The following is a 23,403-nucleotide window of genomic DNA, read 5'->3' as shown; positions in this document are numbered from 1 at the left end:
ATTTTCATAGCTTGTATTTTTTTATTTGCTTTTTCTCCTCTCTGTTTCCGTTTTCTTTTCTTGTGTGTGTTAAATCAGGAGATAAAAAGTGCTTATTCTGTTCTCACTTCTTGCTGTTAAAAAAGTGCAATAGTTCACTTTCAGAAATTCCTGCCTGCTTTAAACTCCCTGAAATGGTGCCACCAAAACCTGCTTTTAATTATTATGTAGAAGCTGGAGGAAGCCCTGTCAGGAAAGCAGTTACAGAGAGAGTCAGAAGTTTTAGTTATTCATTATCAATTAATTTCATTCCTTTCTCTGTGCCTGAGGTGTTCTGCTCAGACCAGAGGTCATTGTCTACACTGCAGTATTAACACTTGTCCTGCTGGAGGCATCGAGTATAAGCTCTCGTTCGGTCATAATGGGATTGAATCTTCTTGGATTCTAGCTGGTATGAATGCAGAAGTACGGAATGCAGAAAGGTTACCAGCTGATGTATGTGGATTTTAATTCTTCTCATCGAAAGGTGCATCACATGTCCTTCTTGGTGTAAAACAGCATGGCATATTATTGTAGTTCTACAAGAAGAGACATATAGCTGCTGTGCAGAAAAATCAAGAGAAGGATTTACTGGATACTTCTTCAGTCAAAGTAACTAATAAGAAATGAAAATTCTTTGAGCCAATAAACACAGTTGCCAGCTATCAAAGATCTGAAACCTCCCCGCCACAAACCTTAAACCAGAATTTTTAAACATAAGCACTTAAAATTAGACTCCTAAATCTATATCTAGACCCTTAATTATAAAAACTCATGGTGGGGAGTGAGTTCCTGAGCTCACATTATGTTCATTGGGATTTGTGGGTCCTTGTCACTTAAATAAGGCTGGTATTTAAGAAACTAAATATGGATTAAAGAACCTAACTTTAGGCACCTATACTTGGAAATATTGGCCCTATTGTTTCCTAGAAGAGTGACCACTTTCCATGAATCATAGATTATTAGAGTTGGAAGGGACCTCAGGAGATCATCTAGTCCAACCCTCTGCTCAAACCAGGACCAATCCCCAAATGGCCCCCTCAAGGATTGAACTCACAACCCTGGGTTTAGCAGGCCAATGCTCAAACCACTGAGCTATCCCTCCCCCCTCATTTTCAAGCTTCTTAGCCCGATGGTATCACCAGTTCAAAAAGCTTAGGGTCAATATAAGAGTAGCTCAAAAAGTAATTCACACTGACTGCTTAAAAACAGACAGCAGAAGGGATGTTAGATGGGGTGGGATCTAAGTTACTATGGAGAATTCTTTCCTGGGTGTCTGGCTGATAAGTCTTGCCCACGTGCTCAGGATTTAGCTGATCGCCATCTTTGGGGTCAGGAAAGAATTTTCCTCCAGGGCAGATTGGCAGAGGCCCTGGGGGGTTTTCACCTTCCTCTTCAGTGTGGGGCATGGGTCACTTGCTGGAAGATTCTCTGCACCTTCTGTGGCCTGCGTTGTGCAGGAGGTCAGACTAGATAATCAATAATGGTCCCTTCTGACCTTAAAGTCTATGATTCTATGAAATCCTGTTGAAAATGGAAAAGTTGTTCTGCCTGCATTTAGGTATAGGCAATAGGCAAAGATCATTTTGAGGTGAACAAAGCATGAGCAAATTGGACAAGGTTGAGGTGCATTTAAAAATTGAGCCCAGCTAAGTTTGTTTTTTGGATGATCTTGCTTATTAACACTAGCTTCCGACGTCATTACCACTATTCCATTCTTACTCAAGACTGTTGCTCCCACCCCTTCCTGAGAAAATCTGATCTTGTCTCCAATGTCCTGTGACAGTCAGGGTCCAGATACCCCAATGGGAGAACAGAGGGTTTGACTCAAGAATAAGCAATTGAATCAACTGATTGTATACAATGTTATTGTGCTGTTCAAATATGTAAATTAAGGTCTGTAGAGAAGTGTTCGAAACTTAATAATCATTATGAGATAAATTCATAACCATAGTCTGGATATATATGTGTATAGAGAACTGGTCTCACAAACTTCAGCTCCACCTCACAGCAGGACAGTGAGCAATCTGCTAGGGAAAGGCACCCCAAGCCAGGTGTTTACACAAAACCAGACTCAAGGAATGATCCATTACACAACCCAGGAAAAGACAAGAATGAGCCATTAAAGTTAACGGAAAGACATTGAGACAACTGGGGATTTCCCCACTTTGAACATCTACAGTGACTGAAGATAAAAACTGCAAATGCTTTTAAAATGGAAGGAGTTTGAAAAAAGAGAAGGACCCATATAATGTTGCAAGCTATCGACTGATAACTGTTGTCTGTGCCATTCAAGGTGCTGGAGTGTCTTATTCTTCCTTGCATCTCCCCACAAGTAGAGTCTGTCAATAACTACCAGTGTGGTGCTCTGCTCTTGTTTGATGATAACAGTTGGCTGTGTGCGTGTTCCCTGTGTGCTGCCCCAGCTCTGCGCAGATAACTGACACAGCAGACCCCGAGAGAACCCCCAAAGACTACAGACTCTGGTAACGTATGAAGGAACCCGAGCCAGTTTTATTGTCAAACGAAGCACGATAATAGTTTCCCGTAAACTCTACAAAACATACTATGAATTTGTGCCCCTTGGCAATGGACCAGCTCAGTCAGTGGTGGGACTTCCCACTGCCCCCCAGGCCAGACAAAGATGCGCACTCCGGGACCTACTTTTATACAGTTACAGGGCAGATTATTCATCCCTACTGACGTATTGAGGTACAGCCCCTTGGCTCATTAGGGTGCTGTCTCCCCCTTTGATCATGTTGTTTCAGACAAACAGATCTATCCATCATGCTGTCCTTTTGACCCTGTCTTTAAGATGCACCTGTATGTTCCTTATTATGTCTATGGAGTGTCCTTGTATCGGGCTGTCTAGGTGCCATCTTGGCACAAGTTCCTCTTATTAGCACTTATCTGTGAATGCACCTGCTTCTAACAACCCTCTTCTCGCCAACTTCTGTGAGTGAAGCCTGCCTCTGGCTCACAGCCCAGCTTTTGCTTAGCAATGTCTGGAGGTACTTTGGTTCAGGCTTCGGGCCTCAGACTGGGCCTCTGACACAAGAGTTTGTTTCAGGCCCTCATCTTACTACAGAGACAATATTCAGCATCGAGCAAGCAGGCTTTTGAAGAGGTCAGAACACCTGCATTCAACTGCTTGCTTTGACAGCATTCCTCAAAAATGATTTTCAGAAAAACCTGAAGAAGGGAGGAGCCTTATTTCTGGACCTAACAGCAGAATATGATGTGGCCTGGCACATGGGTCTCTTAGTCAAATTGTCATGAACATACCCCGCCTGGGTAGTCAGTGTTGCTTAACTTCTCCTCTGCATCAGACATTTCCGAGTGCACATGGGAGGCAGAATTAATGTGTGAAAGGGACTGTGCTGGTGCTGATTCTATTAAATCTGTACAGAAACAACCTTCCGCTCACTCAGTCCAGAAAGTTCATATATATGGATGGTATTTGCTTAGGCATCTGAGCATGGTCATTCCCAGAGCTTAAAGATGCCCTGAAGGCTGACTTGATTGTCTGAATATTATAGTCTGTGACATGTACAACCAAGTCTAACCAAGATCATTTTGAGTGTGTTCCATCTTTACAACAGCAGAGCAGATCAAGAGTGAAGTATCTTTCTCAATGATCATTGCTTGACTCACGAATCTCACACATTCTACCTCAGAGTAACTAGATAGATCTCTCACATGTCTTAACCACGTGAGGAAAACTATGGCTATGATGAGTATTAGGGGGCTTATTCCTTCACCTTCTTACTTGCCTGATCCTTCTCGCATGAACAGAGAACAACAATACCTGAAGTCCAAAGGCACAAACAATTCGATGTTTATTGGGGTGAACTTCCAGAAAGCATAATTCCAGTTTTCTTCCTTAGTGTCCCCCTTCCCAGCTCTGACACCACAGAGCCTTGCCTGTGTCCCTGTTCCTGTTCCCATCCCCTGTTCCCATTCCCCCATTAGCAAAACATGATCCCAATTCCCCCATCCCCAGTCCCAGTTCCCATTCCCCCCACGTTTCCTGATTGACTGCAGACTATATAGTAAAACTTGAATTTTGCTTAGCTATACCTTAACCAATCATTTTACTGAAATTTAACTAACCAATCCTAACATATTGTAACATGGTCATTTAACCAATTATACCCCCCCACACACCTTAATTGGTTTACATCCAATAAAATTAATTATACAGTAGACAGAAACAATTACAGAACCAGAGACCATGCAAATAAACACACAAAACAATACAGAAGTGAGGATTTCACAACTACGTCTATATAGACATAAGGATTTTCCAGCTGTTTCTATTGATAAGTGAGTTCTTGCCAGACAGGATGCTATTAAACTAAATTTTCTTTTACATCTTCTAGGCTCTTCCCTTTCTCTGGAGGTGACAGGAATATCAGGACAGGATTGTATTCCTAATAGCCCAATAGCACCTTATTTCAGTGTGACTAGTTTGGAATGTGAGGATGTGACCATACACTTCCCAGCTTATGGCTGCCTAACTACATCTTAGCTGAAGGCCTTAGCCTGTCACGGTAAGAGAAGGCCATTACACAGACAGTGATCTTTAATACTTCTATAACTAGTTAAGTGATAGGAATACACCTAAATTCTTAAAGTATAGGCCTTTGCAGACAGGCCTGAATATCTGTATCCTAACAACGAGGACGCATAACAGCCTTCTGTGCAAATTTGCCACATCTCCGTGGGGATCAAATGCTCAAATACTCTGATCATCGGTTTAGTCTTCTGTTACTCTGCAGAAGAAGACTGCTCTGGTCTGGCTTGGTTCTTCTCATGTCAAGTTGGTTGGCACCCAGCTACACCCAACCATGCGCATAATAACTGGGATGATTTGGCCCACACCAGTACAGTGGCTCCTTGTGTTAAGCAACGTCACTCCCCCATACATCTGTCATGAGGATGCTACAGTCAGAATGGTTGAGAAGATCAGGGCAAACCCGAGTGTACCACTCTGCACAGACCTGTTTGATCCCCCAAGAACGTGCTTATTGTCGAAGCACCTGTTATGGGCCCACTTGCCCTGCCCAGATATCTCTGACATCAGTGCGGCATGAAGAATGGTTTGCAGCTGACACCAGAAACCAGTCTCTTATAATATACCCACCATGCATGTACCCTGCTTTGATTTGCCGCACCACTCATGGGCCTTTCTGAACCGATTTTGAATGGGCACAGGGTCAATGTGCAGCCAGCCATCACACCTGGTGCCAATGAGAAGATTCCACATGTGGTTGTGACTAAAGACAGACATCATACTTCACTGCTGGCTGACAGTTCAGACCAGATTGGATGGTGGTCTGAGGGCTCTACACTTTGCTGATGAGGCTGCCGCAAATTGGCTTCACAAGCTCTATTATTGTAACAATCTTCATCTCTCCCGCCTCAAACCCCCTCTCTCATAGGAAGTTCACTGAACTTTTCATCTTTCAATCATTTTTGGAGGACTGAGTGGGTTTTTTTCCCAAATGGTTAATGACCTACTTGGAGTCTTTAATCATGAGTCCCTCATCCTCCTATCTTACCTAATCTCATGGCAGCTTTTACTAACCATTTTCAGTGGCCACTCAACCATCCCTGAGTGCTTCAATCAAGTAGTCCTTTCTCCAGAAATTTCATGGACTGTTCACATAACTGTCGTCTTTAGGGACCTCTCTTACTGAATCCCTATTGTTCATAAACATGAAATGTATATGCCTACTCTGAAATTTATCCATTTAGCTTGTTGTATGAGCAGCTGTGGGGCAGACTGTAACACTGAGGTGGGAAACCTTCATCTCAGACAAACTGCAGATAAGTCTCCTGTAATACAAAAAGAAGTATCCTCAGGGCACAATAGAAAGAAGAGGGCATTGAATATAAAATGAGAAATAACAGATTAATTACCATACTTTATTAGAATTCAGAATGGTTTTCTTCTCCTCGTCTTCTGGAAGTGGGATACCAAACATGATCAATTGTTGTTGAGAACTGGCATGTCCCGGTTAGTTTCATAGAACAGTACACCTTTTATCTATAAAAAGTTAGAGACCCCATTAAAGCTATTCTGACCCCTCTTCCGACATGGTCTTAGGTGTAACATCCCTCTATGCTTTATACAGGAATGAAATTACTGAAATGTGAAGTCAGATGCTGGCATGTTTGAGAACCATACGCCTGGTCTGCTAAGAGAACAGAGCAGAGCGTCTGGAGAGAGATGAGAGAGTGTGGATGGCAAAAGAAAAAACAACCAAGGCTGAATGTTAGAAAGATCATATCCTTACTTAATTTTGTGGGTCTCGAGCGATTAAGAAAACATTGAGGCTTTAAAAATTTTGTTGAAGACTACAGAGTGATTCACAATAACACTTCAAAGAAGGGAATTCTTGGAAGTTTCACTGTAATGCCAGAATGTAGACTGGAGGGCAGCAGATCAGCAACACAAGAACGTATCTGGAGAGGAAGAAAGAAGAGAGAGGCTGAAAATTGGAAGAGGTGGTCAGACGATATAGATTTGTTCATATTGAGAACATGTGATTCCACTGATGGGGGCAGATTCATTGCTTTTCAGAATTTGATTATATAGGCTGGCCTGCTAGCCAATGCTTAGCCATATTTTCAGCAGAGGTGATGCATTAGCATGTTGGCCAATCAAATAGTGAATTCAACTTCACACCACTGAGTGAATGACTCTACAAGAACTTGTGAGGAACTTTTTGAGGAAGCGTTTTTATTCAAAAAAAATTCCAGTTAATCAAGTTTTGTGTGTGGAAAGTGTTGGTTTTGACAAAACTTTAATTTATAAAGATTTCTTTGATTCTGGAAGGAATTTCTGGTCACAGAGGGCATTTTTTAAAGACTACTAGAGCTCTCTCACAGGACTCTAAGAGTAAAAGCTAGATATTAATGACATTTTTGAAAAATTCACCACTGCTAACAAGGGCTGTGTAATGGGGTACACTCACCTCTCGTGAGCACCCCCTTGGCCAAGAGTATGTCCCTGCTATGGGTTAGGGGAATGCCTCAGGGCTCCCTCCCTGGAGACAATGTCTTTGCCCTCTTGGCTACAGCCTTCCAGCTGGGCCACTATAGTTGAGTTCCCCCTCTGAGGTGCCTCAGGGTCCAGACCACTTCCCCCCAGTAGCTAATGGGGGATGGGGGAAACCCAGGCCCACCCACTACTCCGAATCCCAGCCGAGGGATCCTGTAGGTAGCAGCCATCTGCTGTGTCCCTTTAACTATTGCACACAGCTTCTAATTCTCTGTGCCACTTCCCTGTAATATCTTCACCCTTTCCTCAATACCTTGTTCTCATGGGGTCCCAGCAACCAACTCAAGGCTCCTTCTTGCTCTCCCTGGCTTCTGGCAGCACTGCCCTGTCTGCAGTCCTATAGCTCTATCAGCCAGCCAGCCAGCCACACTCCTACAGCTCCAGCAAGGAACTGAACTCCCTCTGGCCCTGCAGCTCTTCTTATATTAGGCTGCTGGGCCCTGAGTGGCTTTAGGCAGCTTGCAGGACCCCCTCCACTGCACTTTTTTGGTGAGGGGGTGTGGCAAGGCCATGAGGCCTCCAGCAGGAGGTCTTACAGGGTCTGGTATATCCCATCACAGGCTGTTAAAAATAAGTGTCAACATTTCTAGAGATCGGTTTGAATTATATACAGTATCCGAAGCCACATATTCTGTAATTTTATAAATGGAGGTTTTGAAGAGTAAGCTTGAGCTGTACTTTATAGAATCTTCTTTTTAACTGTTTGACTGTAGAATAAATTGTTACGCGGTGTCTTGGATGCAGTAAGAGACAAACATAAGGGCTCTGACTGTTTAGAGTTCTGCAAAAATAGTGAAACAAAGTTTTATGTTGTATCCTCTTTATAAGTATTACAGCGGTTTTGGTCTCTATCCTGCATCGTACTGAAAACTGGAGCTAGATGAATAGTACAAAAGAAGATGAGTAAGTTCAAATATTTTTTTATGGTCATACTATTAGGTGTCCATTAGTATTCAAATGTCCATTGGAGATTCATAAATCTTAAGTGTTTGATGAATGATTATTCATACCAAATAAGTGTTGTTTGCTATTTGTTAGTCTCCTTTTAAAGAAGTTTCAGGCATCTAATGGAGGAGAAAAAACAATAGGCTATGAGATTACCAATCACATACCGCAAATAAGCAGAGAGTCGAAACAATGGGTTTACAAGTGCTAGGTTGAAATGTGTTCACTGATTAGTCAGTGAAGGGTTATGACTACATTAAAAATCAATCAGTTCAAGAATGATACATGAACAGAAAAAAGACTAAAATTATTCTATCAGATATCCTGAGCATCATCCCAAGTCAGTAGGTAAGAAATGCCTCATTTATTAAGTAATTAACCTAAGTTATTCATTTTAATATTGCCAATCCTGTTGTAGATGTCAGGGTAAAAATTTTTTTTAAAAGCATACTGAACATAAGTGGCCATTTGCACACTTAAACTTGGTGACAAAATCTGCAACTCAAGGCCCTATAAGATTCCCCTATCAACAGATAGGATTGCAGACAGGTTGTGGGTTTTTTTCCCCAAACCCACACACCATTAAATTGAACCATTGCAGATATCGCATTTCAGCAATCATTAAAATATAGCAAGACAATCTGCATTTTTTTTGAACTGCATAGCAGGTAAGTTAAGTTATGACTTAGAAACATTTTACTGAGATACCCAGTTATGGATATGCAGCTCAGTCCAAATACCAGTTAATATTGCTCTTTTCTATTGTCGTACTTGAGATTTAAATAAAAACCCCAAAACTGAGTGACTCAGAGTGGTATCCTTCATGATGAATTTACAACCACCAGCAGACATTGTTGATTGTCTGTATCAAAGCAGCAGCTGATCCTAGTTCCATCCAGTAATGCTTTTTGTTTGGCCTTATTAAAGAGTGAAGTGCAGACGCCAATGATATCCTTAGCTGTCTCTTGACTTTCTCAAAAGCCTGGCTTGAGTGTTGACTTCTTTTCCAAAAACTGAGTTGTTGTATTTACTAGTGATGGTACATTCAACAGGATGGATATAATAGTAAGTATTACAAACAGATGTATCCTGATTTAATGCCTGGTATTAAAGTTAACAAATGGTATTAAAATCAATGAGTAGAAATTGCTTCCAAGACAGTAGGCAGTAGGCAGACATGTCATCTGGGAACATGAACTGAAGAAGAGTTTGGAGAGAGTTTATTTTACGTCCCTTTCCTCAGGATTGACTTTATTAAGATAAAGATGGGTCTAAAACAGGCTCAAAGTGACAGCGAACTCAAGGCAACTGTCAACAGATGTTTTTCCAGTTTCCAACAAGCTGTGAGGGAAGAGTACACACACTTCCCCTTATGTGGTCTCCCATAAAACAGCATCCCCTTTTCTTATATAGCCCTACCCACACATCACCCATATGATGGGCAGGGAACTTGGATTCTACTTATAACCCTTGTAGCAAAACTGCTGCCCCAACACACCCTCTCCTGGCTAGATATAGCATTACAGCTCCATTTCCCCCACCTTCTTTTGGTGTACTCTGGCCATAGGAGTGTCTTGGTCTTCCAGTCACACCACTTTATGGAGTCCAGCCCCTTCCAAAGCTTCTGAGTTTTCTACCAATGTTTAACAAAAAACATGACCACAGCCAGACCTTCAGCCCAGTAGACCACCTTTTCCTCACAGGCACATCTCAGTTGTGATAGGCTTTCCCTACACCTCATCCCAGAGTCCTATGCCTCCCACAACCCCAGGGGCTGGCACACTCTGCTCTCCATAAGGAGCTCAGGCAGGCTGCAGCTCATCAGAGATCCTGCCTCCAATCAGGCATCCAACTCACCCTGGGAGTAGCCTGTCTGCTTTCCCCCTCTTCCTGCTTCTCAGCCCTTTTTTTAGAGAATTTCATAGAGAGAGGGCATATGCTGCTGCTGCCGTCACCGCCTCCTCCTCCTCTCCTCTCCAGTTGGGCTTACCCAGCTCCATATGAAAATCCCCCACTCTTCCTCAGAGGCAGGGGTGGCTCTAGGCATTTTGCCGCTCCAAGCATGGCTGGCAGGACCAGCCGCAGGACCAGCAGACCCTCTGCAGGCAAGCTGCCAAATGCAGCCTGCCTGCCACCCTCTCAGTGACCGACAGAGCTCCCCCCACAGCTTCCCGCCCCAAGCACGCGCTTGGCATGCTGGGGCCTGGATACGCCTTTGCTCAGAGGTCTGCTAACTAAATAAAACAACCTGATCTTCAGCTGATTGGGATTAGCACAAGGCAGAGTGGGGGGAATGCTCTGTTACAAGCTGAACCCTTAAGGGTCAGCCAACCTGTGACACCCCTTATATGTTGGAATTTAAGGAGCACCTTTATATGCTAAAGGTGATTTAGGTAGGACTAAAGCTTTGGCCCTTAAACCTCTGTACAAATCTTGTGCCGAAGGTCAGAGAAACCAAGCATGCTGGAATTTTAAAGAATATAATTGCATATTGACTAAAAATGTCCAATCAGTCAGTGTTCAGCAGTTTCTTCATAGTTTGTCCACTAAACTTAGCCCCTGTTTACACTAAGTAAATTTGCACCAATGTAGTTGAGTTTCAGAGCAAAACTGATGCAGAAACACTGCCCTAGTGCAAAGCAGGGCTCAAACCAGTGTAGATTATTTCAGTGTTCCCAGCTGAAACTGCACTGGTGTAAATCCTGCTTTGCATCTCCATGGCTGTACACTCATGGGTATTTCATTAAGGTCGACAGGACTGTAGAGACGATACACGCTCACTACAGAGACTTCACATTTATCTTCAAAAATCATGTGTGCTGCATATTGTATGCACCTAATCTCAAATGCAGGGTGCCTAAAGCCAAGAAGATGACAGCCTAAGTCAAGCTAGGAAGTTTGAAACTGAAGAAAATAGTGTTTGTGGCTTTGGGAAATATAAACATAATTATACAGCTAATGGAATATTGAGAATCGGGTTGTCCTGTCTTCCTGGTTACTGCACTGTACTGCTAGAAAAAAAGCAGTGCTACAAACAGAAAAGCATAGCCATGGCAATGCATAGCCTATCAGCAGGTTTATGTTCTCATCTAGACACCTGATATTTTCTTTATATTCTTATATTTTCACAGTTTATATTACATGAAGGTACACCTAAGGTATGTCTACACTGCACACTCCTTTTGGCTGTCCATAGGATACATACACTGCATACCCTCCTAGCATGGTGTAAACAGCACTGTAGACAGAGATGTGAATAAAGACATGCCTGGACCCTGTGGGTATGTACCCTTTGCTCCCCCAAGCTGTGCTTCCTCGTCTACACTGCTATTTTTAGCAGTGGAGTGTCCTGCAGCTGCCTTCCTGCTGCTGGGGTTTTTCCCCACTGGAGGGAAAGGCTCCAGCAAGGGGGAAAAGACTTTGGCAGGGGGGAGGCAGTGGGAAAAGGTTCCAGCAGCCCCCTTCTACTGGAGCTTTTTCCCACCACAGGGACCTGCTGGAGCCTAGCTCTATCACAGCAAAAGACTCCAGCAGCGGGGAAAGGCTCTGGCAGGGGGAGGCAGTGAGGAAAGATTCTATCAGCTCTCTGTTGCCGAGTCTTTCCCCACTGCCTCCCCCGTGTCAGAGCTTTTCACTGACTTGTACCTACACACCACAGTGTGAGTGCAGCCTGCTTTTTGCTGTTGGGTGTAGCTACACATACCCAACATGCTGACTCAAGAGGTGTGCAGTGTATACCTAGCCTTATTGACAGGATGTGGACCTGTCTCAAACTCCCTCTCTTCCAGTTTCAAGTCAAAGATGCCATATTTGCAACTGTGGTTTTATTAACCTCCCTGGAGCCTATTTGGTTGGTGCATCCTACACTTTTTCAAAGAAGTACCCAGGTGCCGAAGCATGCACCAACTTTTCAACACTTGGATGCCATAAGGCTTGAACCAAAGCCCACTGAAGTCAATGGAAAGACTCCTGTCAACTTCAGTGGGCTTTGGATCAGGCCCATAGTGTACTCTGATGCAATGGAAATCTGCAAAACCACCAGCTGGCTATGAGATGTGAAGGTCATCATACTCATGGGAAAACTTGTACTTGGCGTGAATCTTATTTATTACTTCATGCAAAACATGCATGTACCTTGTTATTAAGAACTTATGCTACAGTAGCATCCAGCAGATCCAGTCCAGCAGATCCAGTTTTGCTGGGTGCTATACAACCATAGACCTAGATCTTACAAATGGATCCACGTGGGAATAGTCCTGTGCTTGTGTCTGAAATCAGCGGGGCTCTGCATGGGTGCAGGCTTGTGCCCAGGCACATCCATTTGCAGGATCTAGCCCACGGAAGTAGTCCATTGCCTGAAGAGCTTACTCTCTAAGAAGATGAGCATTTGGAATGTGGGGGGAAGAAGAAGAATCAAATATACCCAATTTATTTATCTATCTGCATTTACATACATTTCCTATGTATATATTTTAGGTTTGCAATTCCATAAATAAATCAATATTGACTTTCTCCAAATCCCCCTCAGCTGCCCACCAAAGCTAGCCAGAAAACTCTGGCAATTCAACCAAACAAAAGAACATTTTCAGTGACTTTTTTCATTGAATTTCCCTCTCCCATCTTATGGCATGCTCTGCTCAATTGCCTCTCAGCCTAGTCACTAAACACTGGCTGATTTCTTGTAGGTGTTATGGCACAAATGGTCTTGAGAAGGCATCAAACAGGTAAAACTTTAGCAATATAGCTTCATATTATAGTTGTGTATTTGTTATATTACACACAAAATGTTGATTATACATTAATTTTTAAAACTATGAACTTGCATGAACGTCATAAAAACAGAGCTACAATGATAATTACTTTACTGGGCATATCTTTTAGAAAAGAAATACACAACTGAAAGCGAAAATACTCCAATTTAGTACCACCTGATCCTTCATATGTCTCTAGAGCCATTTGGTAGTCACTTGATATATAGTCTAGTAGAAGGACCCTAACTCTCATTGATAGTCAGGAGAAAAATAAATAATCCTGGTATTTTGCTTAAATTTTAATACAGTTATCACTTTCTCAAATAAATGGTTCCCTTTATAAAACACACCCCCTTCCCCACCATGTCCAAACACTTTTGGGCTAATTATGATCTCTGTTTGAAACTGTATGGATGTGCCTGAGGAATTGGTAGCACAGTATGTTCTCTACGTCCATGTCCTACAAATCTGGCTGACAACAGCTTCGCACAGTATTCTTTCCTGATTGTCCTTCATCACAATGTTAAGTGCTGCTATCAAATAACTTGAGACTTTACTTTTTTTGCTCTGAATTGTATGGTTCCCAGAATTTCCTCAACCCGTAGCTCAGCAGCCTTAAAAACCTATTTTAAAAAGTCAAAATAGATGTCGCTTTGCTTTCATTTGTTACTACAGATATCAGAATCAGGTGAAACGTGGTTTTGTGGGGGTTTTAAATTTGCTCTCTGGGCTACATGAGAATATTTATTTGTAGGAGTTATTTCTATTATCTATTTCTATTTTGAACTAACAAAGGACATTGACATAGAAAATACCATAGGTATAAAGTACTGGGACTTTGGAAAAGCTTTGACTATTTTACTACAGTAATTATAGCATTGGAAGTGAGCTGCTTCACTATATAAAGAGCTGGTGTGAGTACTGTGGTGGATCATTTACCATCCAGGAGATATAACATCTGATATAAACTGGAGGTATTAAATACATATACTTGGTTTCCTATTGGGGCTACAAGGGACTTACATACTGTCTAACCAGTTTGGTAAGAACAGGAAGAAGCCCCAGGGGAAAGAACTGTAAGGATATAAATGAACTTTATGTTAATCAAGACATCTTGGAATAGATGTGAAGCCAAGTGAAATATTCAAAGATTCTGGGTCAGATCCCATTTCCAGTCAAGTTATGTTTGGTGTATAACCTTGAATGGAGTGGATAGAGGGGGAAGATGGCTTTAAGCCACCTTTCCACTGCCCTGATCCTTAGCCTGATTGGGGATCAAACCAGACCACGGTGTAATTTAGTGCAGCCTAGAGATTACTCTAAACTGTGCCAGATGGACAGATGTACCCCTGCCCCCAGTCACATGGCCCATCCGGGAATGCCTCCTAGGCCTGTGGATGGGTGAGGTAGAGTTTGGTATGCTGGCTTTACCTCACCTGGGGACTTCTCCTGTGTTAGGGGAATCCCAGCTGCTGTGTTAGGGATGCTCTCCTTGCTCTTTGTGCTGCATGGAAAAGGAGATGGGGTCAGAGGTCAAGGGCCAAGATCTGATCCAGAGTGTCTACACCTAACACCTAGCCAGGCTCAAAGGGATCTTTTCAAATAAGGTGTGTTAAATAAGAGGAAATTTAAAATATACATTCTATTAATATTGGATATAAAGGTATAAACAAGAGGCATAAGACAGAGAAAGGGAATGAGCCATGAGCCTGGAGAGACACAAGAATGGCCTGACAGCCTGGATGTTAGCAACACCCATAAACTCCATGGACCAGAGTGTGTAACCCTTACCCACACAACTGGTAAGATTGATTTCAGTGGGATAACAGGGAGCAAGGATTCACCCATGTGAGTAAAGGCTGAACAATCTGGCCCTAAGAAGTGAAGAATTCTTGCTTAAATCCATAGTAACTAGAAGATTTGACCTTGTCTAGCAAGGTTGTTTCCCTCACTGGATATTTAGTATAATGCTCACCTTTGATTTTTTTAAAATAAACTTCTATTTTTAAGATCATTTTGGCAGTAGGCTGCTACAGAAGTAATCACTGCAGGCCATATCCAAAGACCTCTGAAGACACAGGCACTGCCTTTTGTTTTTGCTGGGTGCTCCTCTCTGCCCCCTCCTCCCCATGTGAGTGGCAAGCGGAGCCTTGAGGGAAAGAGGCCAAGTGGGAATGGGGCCTTGGGGGAAAGAGGCCAAGTGGGAACATGGCCTTGGGGCATAACACACGTGGAGCCTAGCGGGGGAGAAGTTGATCGGGGTAGGGCCTTGGGGCAGAGCAGGGATGGAGCCATGGCTGGGTGCCAGGGCCCACAAAACTTTAATCTGGCCCTGTGGTTGCTGAGTTTCTCCTATTTTTTTTTGGTGAGTGCTTGAGTCCTGGAGCACCCATGGAGTCAATGCCCCTATGTCTGGGGAGACAGGTGGAAGGTATGACAGACAGGAGGTTCCTGGAATACTCAGTTAAGTGTGCATAAGAGGAGTGCCAATTTTCCAAAGGTGTGGACAGGACTTTGTCTAGTGCTAATTGGACAGTGAGGGGGAGATTTTCAAAGGTACAAAAGCAGTGGGGGTTGGAGACCTAACTCTCATTTATGTCTTTGAAAAATCTCTCCCTGAGAAAGTCTGAAGATGCAGGGGAATGGCAGGCATGGCTGGCCAAAGAAAGCTATAAATACCAAACAAAAATAAGACACCTTTGCAAGTGGAAGGAACTTTATATGGAGAAGGCGGCCAATAGGGTTCAAAGAATGTAAACAAAGTGTAGTAGGTTGCTGATGGTACTGTATAAACTGCTGAAAGGGATGTAGGATATGGCAAAATACTTCCAGTTGAGAGTGGCTTTTTAAGCTATAAATGCAAACAGATGAATGGTTTTTTTTACAATACATTGTAGAAAAATTAAGGTTTTGAACTGTCACAGAAGAGAAACACAATGGCCCAGATTCTGATCATAGTTAAATCCAATGTAAATCTGGAGTGACTACGTTGATATCAGAGGGATTATTCCAGCATAAAACTGGTGCAAGAAAGTATTTAATCAGGTCCTTTGTTTTCCTGCATGTGTGTACAGACCTGAGCACTCTGACAGCACTCAGCAACTAACTAACTAACTAATAATGGTAGGTATCCCTTGTTGGTGGAAGGAAGCATAGAAGAAATTAATGTTAGATTAAGAATTGTTTGCAGGAGTGTTTGAGTGTTTCATTTCCAGGTTTGTTGCTGGACTAGGTTTGATTCTCTCTCTTCTTCTGGATAATTTGAAACAAAGTGCAAAAACAAAGAATAAAAAGGTTTTTTTTAAAAAATGAGTAAAATCTCTGGCTTATTTGTTATAAAATATCTTCCTTTGCCCGGTATAAGTAGTTCTCAATGAAGACAAGTGTGTGAGCTTTTTGCTGTATACAGTTTGTAAAGAGAATAACACACTATTTAGTAGCACGATGTGTCTCAGAATGCACCAGATCACATTATGTTACATCACAGTTATATTTGTTTAATGTCTGGAAGCATCCCCTTTAGACCACACCGTAAGTTCCTGCCTGTTCTCTCCCTCCAAGCTTGAACACTGAAAGCGTGATTATGCTAAGAGTATAACTCAAGTAACTATTGACAGGAACAGGTAATTACAACTTAGATTGTGCTCTGTTTGATATGTCCCTTTGCTGCCTTTTGACTTCTGTTTTTCATCCAGTTGAAGGGGGGTAAAAAAGAAAAGGCAATAAAATGTGTTTTAAAATAGCGTGTTTCTCAATACACTGTAGCAACTGGAAGCTTTTCAGAAGTGGAGAATATTGTTCTAATCTGATCTAAACAACTCTCCCTGAGCAACCTCAGTGGGATTTATGCTTAAGATTTATTTTGAGTGGAGGATGTAACAGGATCAGATAACTTTGATTTGTACAAGAGGGAAAGTGTGATCTCTTTCAAGGATTCCTGGCATTCACTGCAAATTTCTCTTCTGTTGCTCATTAAAGGGAGAGTGATAAATAAGTGATCTGCTTTCCGTTTAGAAGCAAAAATGTGGATCTGGAAGCTGATTTATTTCAAAACAGATGAAAAAGCTTGACCTTCGATAGCCTTTTACCAAAGTTTAGTAATAGCTGAAGGTACACTAGATGATCCTTTAACTATAGAAGCCAATTAAGAACAAGGACCACTTCCTTCCACATTTTGTCTGAGTGGAAATCATTTTGTGAGCCAGAAAATGAGAGTGAGTCTGAGCTAGCAAGCTGCACAAAACTCCAGGCTTTAACTAAAGTGTGCCAGAAACATGGGACTCAGAGATACGAGGAGCGAGAAAGCAGAAGGTGAACTTTATTGCAACGCAAGGAAAAACTAAAATCTGGAAAGAATTCTACTGGCTAAATTCTGCCTTCGTAAACTGTGCAGCTGCGGTGAGCTCTTAATCATTGTTGAACAAGACTGTGAAGAGCCCAGTTAGATGACCCAATGCTGACCATGACTAACAGATCTGTTTAGATCATGGCAAGTTGTGTTCAGCATCATGTCAGCTAATTGTGCCTAAATACAGCTGGGATCTGCATTTCATCATAATTAGCTGATCTGATGATGAACACAACTTCTGGTTGACACTGAAATTGTGAACAGCATCTGTTTCAGGTAATTGTGTTTAATCGCTAACGGGACAAGTGTTTAATCACCATTAGCTGCTATGATGCTGTTCTACCCTAACTGCATTGTAGCAGATAACTTGATTCTTTATCATTGTTTTCAAACACGACAAAATTTTCTAGTGAAGACAAGAGGTGGGCTGTACAGGGTGAATACTGTATAAAGTTAATGTTAGTAAGACTGCACAGATAAGGATTGGGTCAGAATTTTTCTTTCTTTGTTACAAACTAACCAGAAAGGGAGACAATTTGGAATAGCTCTGATTTGCACTAAACTCTTGTAACTGTTTTGGGTTTTCTTTATTCAAATTGATGTCCAAAGTCTCTGATTTCACAGTTTTGACTTCTTTTCTCAGTCCAAAGGCCAGGTGCCAGTTAGGAGGGGTCATTGGGCATAGCATGTATTATCTCAGGATACCTGTATGGGTGAGAGAAACAGTGGCTATTGTTAGGTCCTGGAAAGAAGAGTAACACAGCAGTGCACTGAAAGAGGAGCACAGCAATGTATTTAAGCTATCCATTTCTCCTGGTTAAGAAAGACTAGAGACTGCATATTTCATGAGAGTATCTGTACACCAACTGATACTCATTACTGGGCTTATTTCCTTTGAACCCTCTCATGTAAATGCTTCATGACAGGGCACAGCAGTTCAGTTTATTTCCAGAGGCTGGCTCTCTTTTCTTCTGTTCTTTTTAAACGGGGGGAGTATATCACTAACTGCTTTGGTTCCTTCCAACCCAGGAACAGTTTTAAAGGAAGTTGAACCTATCGCTTTGAAAATGATATCCTTGTGGAAGAAGCAGCCTAATGTTTGCAAGAGTAAAAAGTGAAGTGGTTGATATGCTGAGGAAGGGGAAAGGAGTTTGTGTTCTGATGGAGGTTTACAGAATGAGGGGAAAGACTCCAACATTAAACCTAAATGCTTTAAGTGTATCCAGAGCTAGATAAAAAAATCCTTAGTGACCCATTCAAATAGAATTATTTTTTTACTTTAGAATGCAATGTCAATGGATAGATAAAACATTTGTCTTTAATGGTGATCCTTGTACCCGGTTCCATGCTCAAATCAAAAGACAGAGAGTCAAAACAATGATGATGGCACTGTTGCAGAGTGCAGTGCTTTGGGTAATTCAAAAAAGTTACTTCCCCATGGGTCAGGGTTTCATTGCAGATGCTAAGATTGGTCTTCACCACCTGACTTTGGAAAGCAAACTATTCTTGGAGGTTTGGAAGACATGTGAGAGCTCTTGTATGTCTATGAGAAGCAGTAACCTCATAACCATAATCCCCTGTAACCTACAGCATGAGAGATGGCCTGTGTTGTGTGTGTGACTAATGTTTGTGGCTGCAAATGGATTCAGCTCAGGGAGGTCTGAAATGGATGGGGCCATTTGGTTTCCCTTAATCAAGACAGTAAGTTCAGCAGACCCATAAATATGCAGAGAGGTAGCATATTTAATGCATGGCTACAGAATGAAAAAAATAGAGTCTGTGTCCAAAATTTTCAAACTTGGATGCCTAAAGTTAGGTACATGATTTGATATTTTGGTACTTACATCAAAATGGCCGAATTTTTAGAAAAGCTGAGCACTCACAGCACCTAATGAAGTCATTAAGAGTTGTGGGGAGCTAACAGCTTTAAAATCAAACCAGTTTGATTTGAGTGCCTGGCTTTAGATGCACATGTATGAAAATATTGGCCAATATAGTTTTGGTTGCAGACTAATGAGGGAATTAAGTGGTATACATTCCATAAGCCTGAAGTGGTTGTGTGGATATGGCAACCTATTTCTGAAAAGAGAAGGATTGTAATATATTATGTTTATAAACTGTCTTCTGTAAAGTTAACAACATTACTTTGCATAATAGGATCTAAATTGCCTTAAAAGTTCTTCCTATTTCTCATTAGGTCTAATCTGATGTGGGGAAAATCTTGTTAAATTTAATCAGGAAGATTGGAACAACTTGAGTTTCTCACCTTCATCTTTCCTAAGCCAGATATTTATATGAGGAGCTATTAAAGACATACAAGAAGATGCCTTCATCCCAAAATGTCTTGATAAGTGTGATTGGAAATGTATTAATCATCATTACTTATAGAAGTGTAGGGCTGAAAAGGACTTTGACAAGTAATTTTGTCCAACCCCCTGTGCTGAGACAGCATGAAGTAAACCTAGACCATCCTGGATAGGTGTTTGTCTAAGTAGTTCTTAAAAACTCCAATGAGGGGGACTCCACCACCTCCCTTGGAAGCCTATGTCAGCGCTTAACTATTTTTGTAGTTAATAAACTTTTCCTAATACCTCACCTAAATCTCACTTGCTACAGATGAAGCCCCTTACTTCTTGTTCTACCTTCAGTAGACATGGAGGACAACTGATCCCCATCCTTTTTATAACAGCCCTGAAGGTATTTGGAGACTATCATCAGCCCCTCTTATCTTCTTTTCTTGGAGATTAAACATGCCCCCTTTTTAATCTGATTTATGAGGTTATTCTAAACCTATCATTTCTTGATGGTTTCCAAAAAGATCATGTCCAAAGTAGAAAAAACAATAGTTGGGTATAATCACTTAGTGGTGTTATTTCTGGATTCTTGCTTGGGCTTCATATACATATTAAGAGGTTAGATGAATTGAATGTTTTTGCCTTTGTGGTTTCATCATAAATTGGTGATGACTTATTTTCCCTGCTTGGTTTTACTGTAGGACTTCAAAGCAGCATGTAGTAATGAACACCTGCAACTTGAAATCAAATTGCTGTTTTCCCAAGGTTTGGATTACAGAAAAGCCTGAGGAATTGATGACACACAGATGAAAATAGGGCTACCATCCCCCACTAACCCATTCTTTGAATACATTTCAGATTACTGAGCATTTTGAGCCTGTCTGCTCTAAGGGGATGCACAGCTGTCCTTTGTTCAGGTAGGAATTGGAGCTTGATTCAGCGAGGTGCTTAAACAGGTGCCTTAGTTTAAGCAGGTGAGTAGCCACCTTGCCTTCAACGGGATTATTCATCTGTTTAAAATTAGGCAGGTGCCTAAATACCGCCTCTGAATCGGGGCCTTCCTGAGATGCTCTAAGTTGTAGGCTAACGGGAAGCGGCTTCCCAGTGTTTGCGAGACGTGACATGTGCCGGAGCACAGCAGGTTACTACAGTGCACACAGCTGTGAGGCAGGGGTATATCTGGGTTACGCGGTGAACACATTTGCAGGGTCAGCAGAGACTGCAGCTGCCGCCTGCCCCTAAGAAAGGGCTTAATTGCCTGTGCTCACCCCGTTGCGGACAGCCCCGAGCTCAGGGCGAGAGCGATCTCTGGAGTCAGAGTGGGTGCTCCGCAGCCGGAGCAGTGGATTTGTAACTTTACAGAGCTCGGACCAGGAGCTGGACAGTTGGGATCGAGACGCTCAGTCTCTTTAGGGTTAGCGCCGGGTTTGGGTTTTTTTAAGTGTCTATGGCCATTTATGGCCAGAGCCCAGCGGTTTCTGCTGCCCAGCAGCATTTTGCATCTCTTCGGGGAAGGCTGCAAGGCACCCTCCGGGGCAGGTTTTCTGCAGAGCGCTGACAGGGGTCCGCGAAATGCCCAGGATAGCGGGCGCGCGCCCTGCCGAGCCCCCAGCCCCTCCACCTCTGCCCCAGCTATCTCCTCCTGCTCGCCTGATCCCCAGCAGCTCGGGGAGTGGGGAGAGGTCACAAGGTAGAGGTTTCCTTAGCTGATCAGTTCCGTTAAAGGGAGCGAAGAGCAGGCATGTATTTATTCCAGATCTTTATTACTATAAAAAGTTCATAAAAAATGAACGAACATTTTACAAAAGAGAGAGGAGAGATACCCCATAAATAAGACATTCCGTTTTGCCCCGGCTAGTGGCACTTCTAGTATCTAACAACATCGGACTCGATTCCCTGGTATTTTGAAAACCATTTCAAAATCGGTCGTCACCAAGCGATACTAGAAATTCCAACTAGTGTTTTCTGGGCACTCAGCAGAGACCACTCGTACACATAAGCACGCGCGCAGACACACACGCGGACCCAGACCCCTTAGAAAAACCGCCATAAAAATAGGGAACGCTTTGTTCGTTACAAAAAAAGGGGTATTTACAAGATGCACAAGGACATGCAGTATGAACCGAGCTGGGCTGGCAAATCAACATGATTCGATCAGAGAAGGGGCAACAATGGCACTTGCATGAAACTCACACAGCAGCCTGCAGTCCCGAGGGAGAGGAGCGGAGAACAGCTCCTGCCACCCCTCCTGTGCAGGACACCCCCTCCTCACCCCAGCACAGGGGCTGTTTCCTTTTACACGTGGATGACCACCGTGCTGGGGCTCTGGAGCCGGGTTTTGTACTGGTCGAGCCAGCTCCGGAGTTCGGAGATCTTGTAGCCGTCTGGTCCTCTGCCTCCCTGGTACATCACCACCTCCTCCTGGATGATGTAGAGCCTTTCAAAGAAGGCGCCATAGGCGGCGCTGGAAGCATTGTCCATGGTGTCCACTGCCAGGGGGCAGCCAGGCGCCCCTTGCTGCATCAGCTGAGCCGCCCTCAGCCTGTCCTGGAGGCACTGGTGCTTGGGGATCTGGTAGGCTGCGTCCGAGCTGACCCAGCCGTCGGAGGGGTGAGCCTCTTCGATGTACACCAGCAGGAAGTCAGCGATGTCAACGAAGTGCGCAGCCAGGCGCTGGAAGGACCTCAGGCGAGCCATGAAGGGGGGTCAGGTGCAGCTCCCAAAGTTCAGGATCAGGGGTCTCTTGCCTCGGGCGTAGTCCAGGATCCTGAGTTGCTTCTGCCCTTCCAGCTGGATGACTTCGGGGTTGGGGGCAGAGGAGCCCACGTGGGCTGATTTGAAGAAGTCCAGCTTCTGCCCGTGCCACACGGCTTTCAGGGACTCCAGGGTGAACATGCGGTTGGAGTCGGACACACAGACCGGGGGGTCGTCCGGGGGTGGCTCTTGGCCAGGGCTGGCTTCCTCCTCCGCCCTGCTGCCCATCAGCAGCACCTTCTTCCTGATGCAGAGAAAATCCAGGAGCCAGAGCATCAGCGCGGTGAGCAGGAAGCGGGGGAACAGGAGGATGCAGGCAGCGACCTGGGTGAGCAGCTGTAAGGTGTGAACGCCGAGGGAGTGGAGCATCTTGACGGCGGCTGGGCTCCCGCCCCTTCGACACACGCCTGCCTGCTTGCCGGGCTCTGTACAGCGCGGCTGAGATCCCGCGTCTCTTTAAGCCCATTTTATAGTCAGGGATTTAAATGAAAAGTGACTCCACCTCCGCCAGAACCCGCCCCTTTGGAACTTAAACCCGGGGATTACCTACCCCTCCACTCCAATGACCTAAAATACACAGGGAGGAGGAGAGAGACCCGGCAGGAGCTGCAAGGGACGTGCCACGGAGCAGCCACTCTCCGGCAGCAGCTGAGAGCCAGGACACGGCCGGGGGCTCCGGCACAGATAGCAAACACCCCGCCCACTCTTTACAAACAACCCGGCCTGCACAATGCAACAGGCGAGCTCCGTGCTCCCTTCTCCCCCCACCCCTGCCCCTGTGCTCCAGGGGTGTGCGCCGGGGGCAGCGCACGTGGGGAGGCAGCGTGAGGGCTAGCCATAGCCGCGCGCCCCCAAGGCGCCTCCGCCCCGGGTGACGTGACCCCGCTCCCCGGGGGCAGGGCCAGTTATTTCCTCCGATTAATCGCGACTATTGCTGCGAGTGTTCCTCTCCCCAGGTCCCTGACACGCCCCCTCTTCTGCACTAACTTCGGGCGCAAACCGCCGCGTGTCTGCGGGGCGGACTTTCCCCTGCGCAGCGGCCGGGCCATGGCCTGGAGGGGCTGGGGCTGGAATAGGGGTACCCTCCGTCTTGGCCACGCTGGAGGGCTGGGCTCTGGAAGGGGCGTACCCAAGAGGTGCGTTTGGTTAAGGGGCGCTTCGCTCTTGGTCTGCCTTGATGAGCAAACAAACGCCCGGTCCCCTGGTAGCCCGCGGTGCGCCCTG

At 44.1% G+C, this 23,403-nt stretch overlaps 1 protein-coding gene across 1 annotated transcript; it reads right to left on the bottom strand.

Annotated features, from left to right (window-relative positions):
• Positions 1–21,262: 21,262 nt before the first annotated feature.
• On the bottom strand, positions 21,263–22,592 carry DIO3 (iodothyronine deiodinase 3). Its single transcript, XM_032776733.2, has one exon. The coding sequence runs from the start codon at positions 22,546–22,548 to the stop codon at positions 21,721–21,723; it is 828 nt and encodes a 275-aa protein (XP_032632624.1). The 5' UTR covers positions 22,549–22,592; the 3' UTR covers positions 21,263–21,720.
• Between the last annotated feature and the right edge of the window lie 811 nt (positions 22,593–23,403).

This window comes from Chelonoidis abingdonii, chromosome 4 (assembly GCF_003597395.2).
Source record: "Chelonoidis abingdonii isolate Lonesome George chromosome 4, CheloAbing_2.0, whole genome shotgun sequence".
In the NCBI taxonomy this organism is placed as follows: Eukaryota; Metazoa; Chordata; order Testudines; family Testudinidae; genus Chelonoidis; species Chelonoidis abingdonii.
Note: the sequence above shows the minus strand (reverse complement) of the source record. Positions and strands in the feature narration are given on the sequence as shown.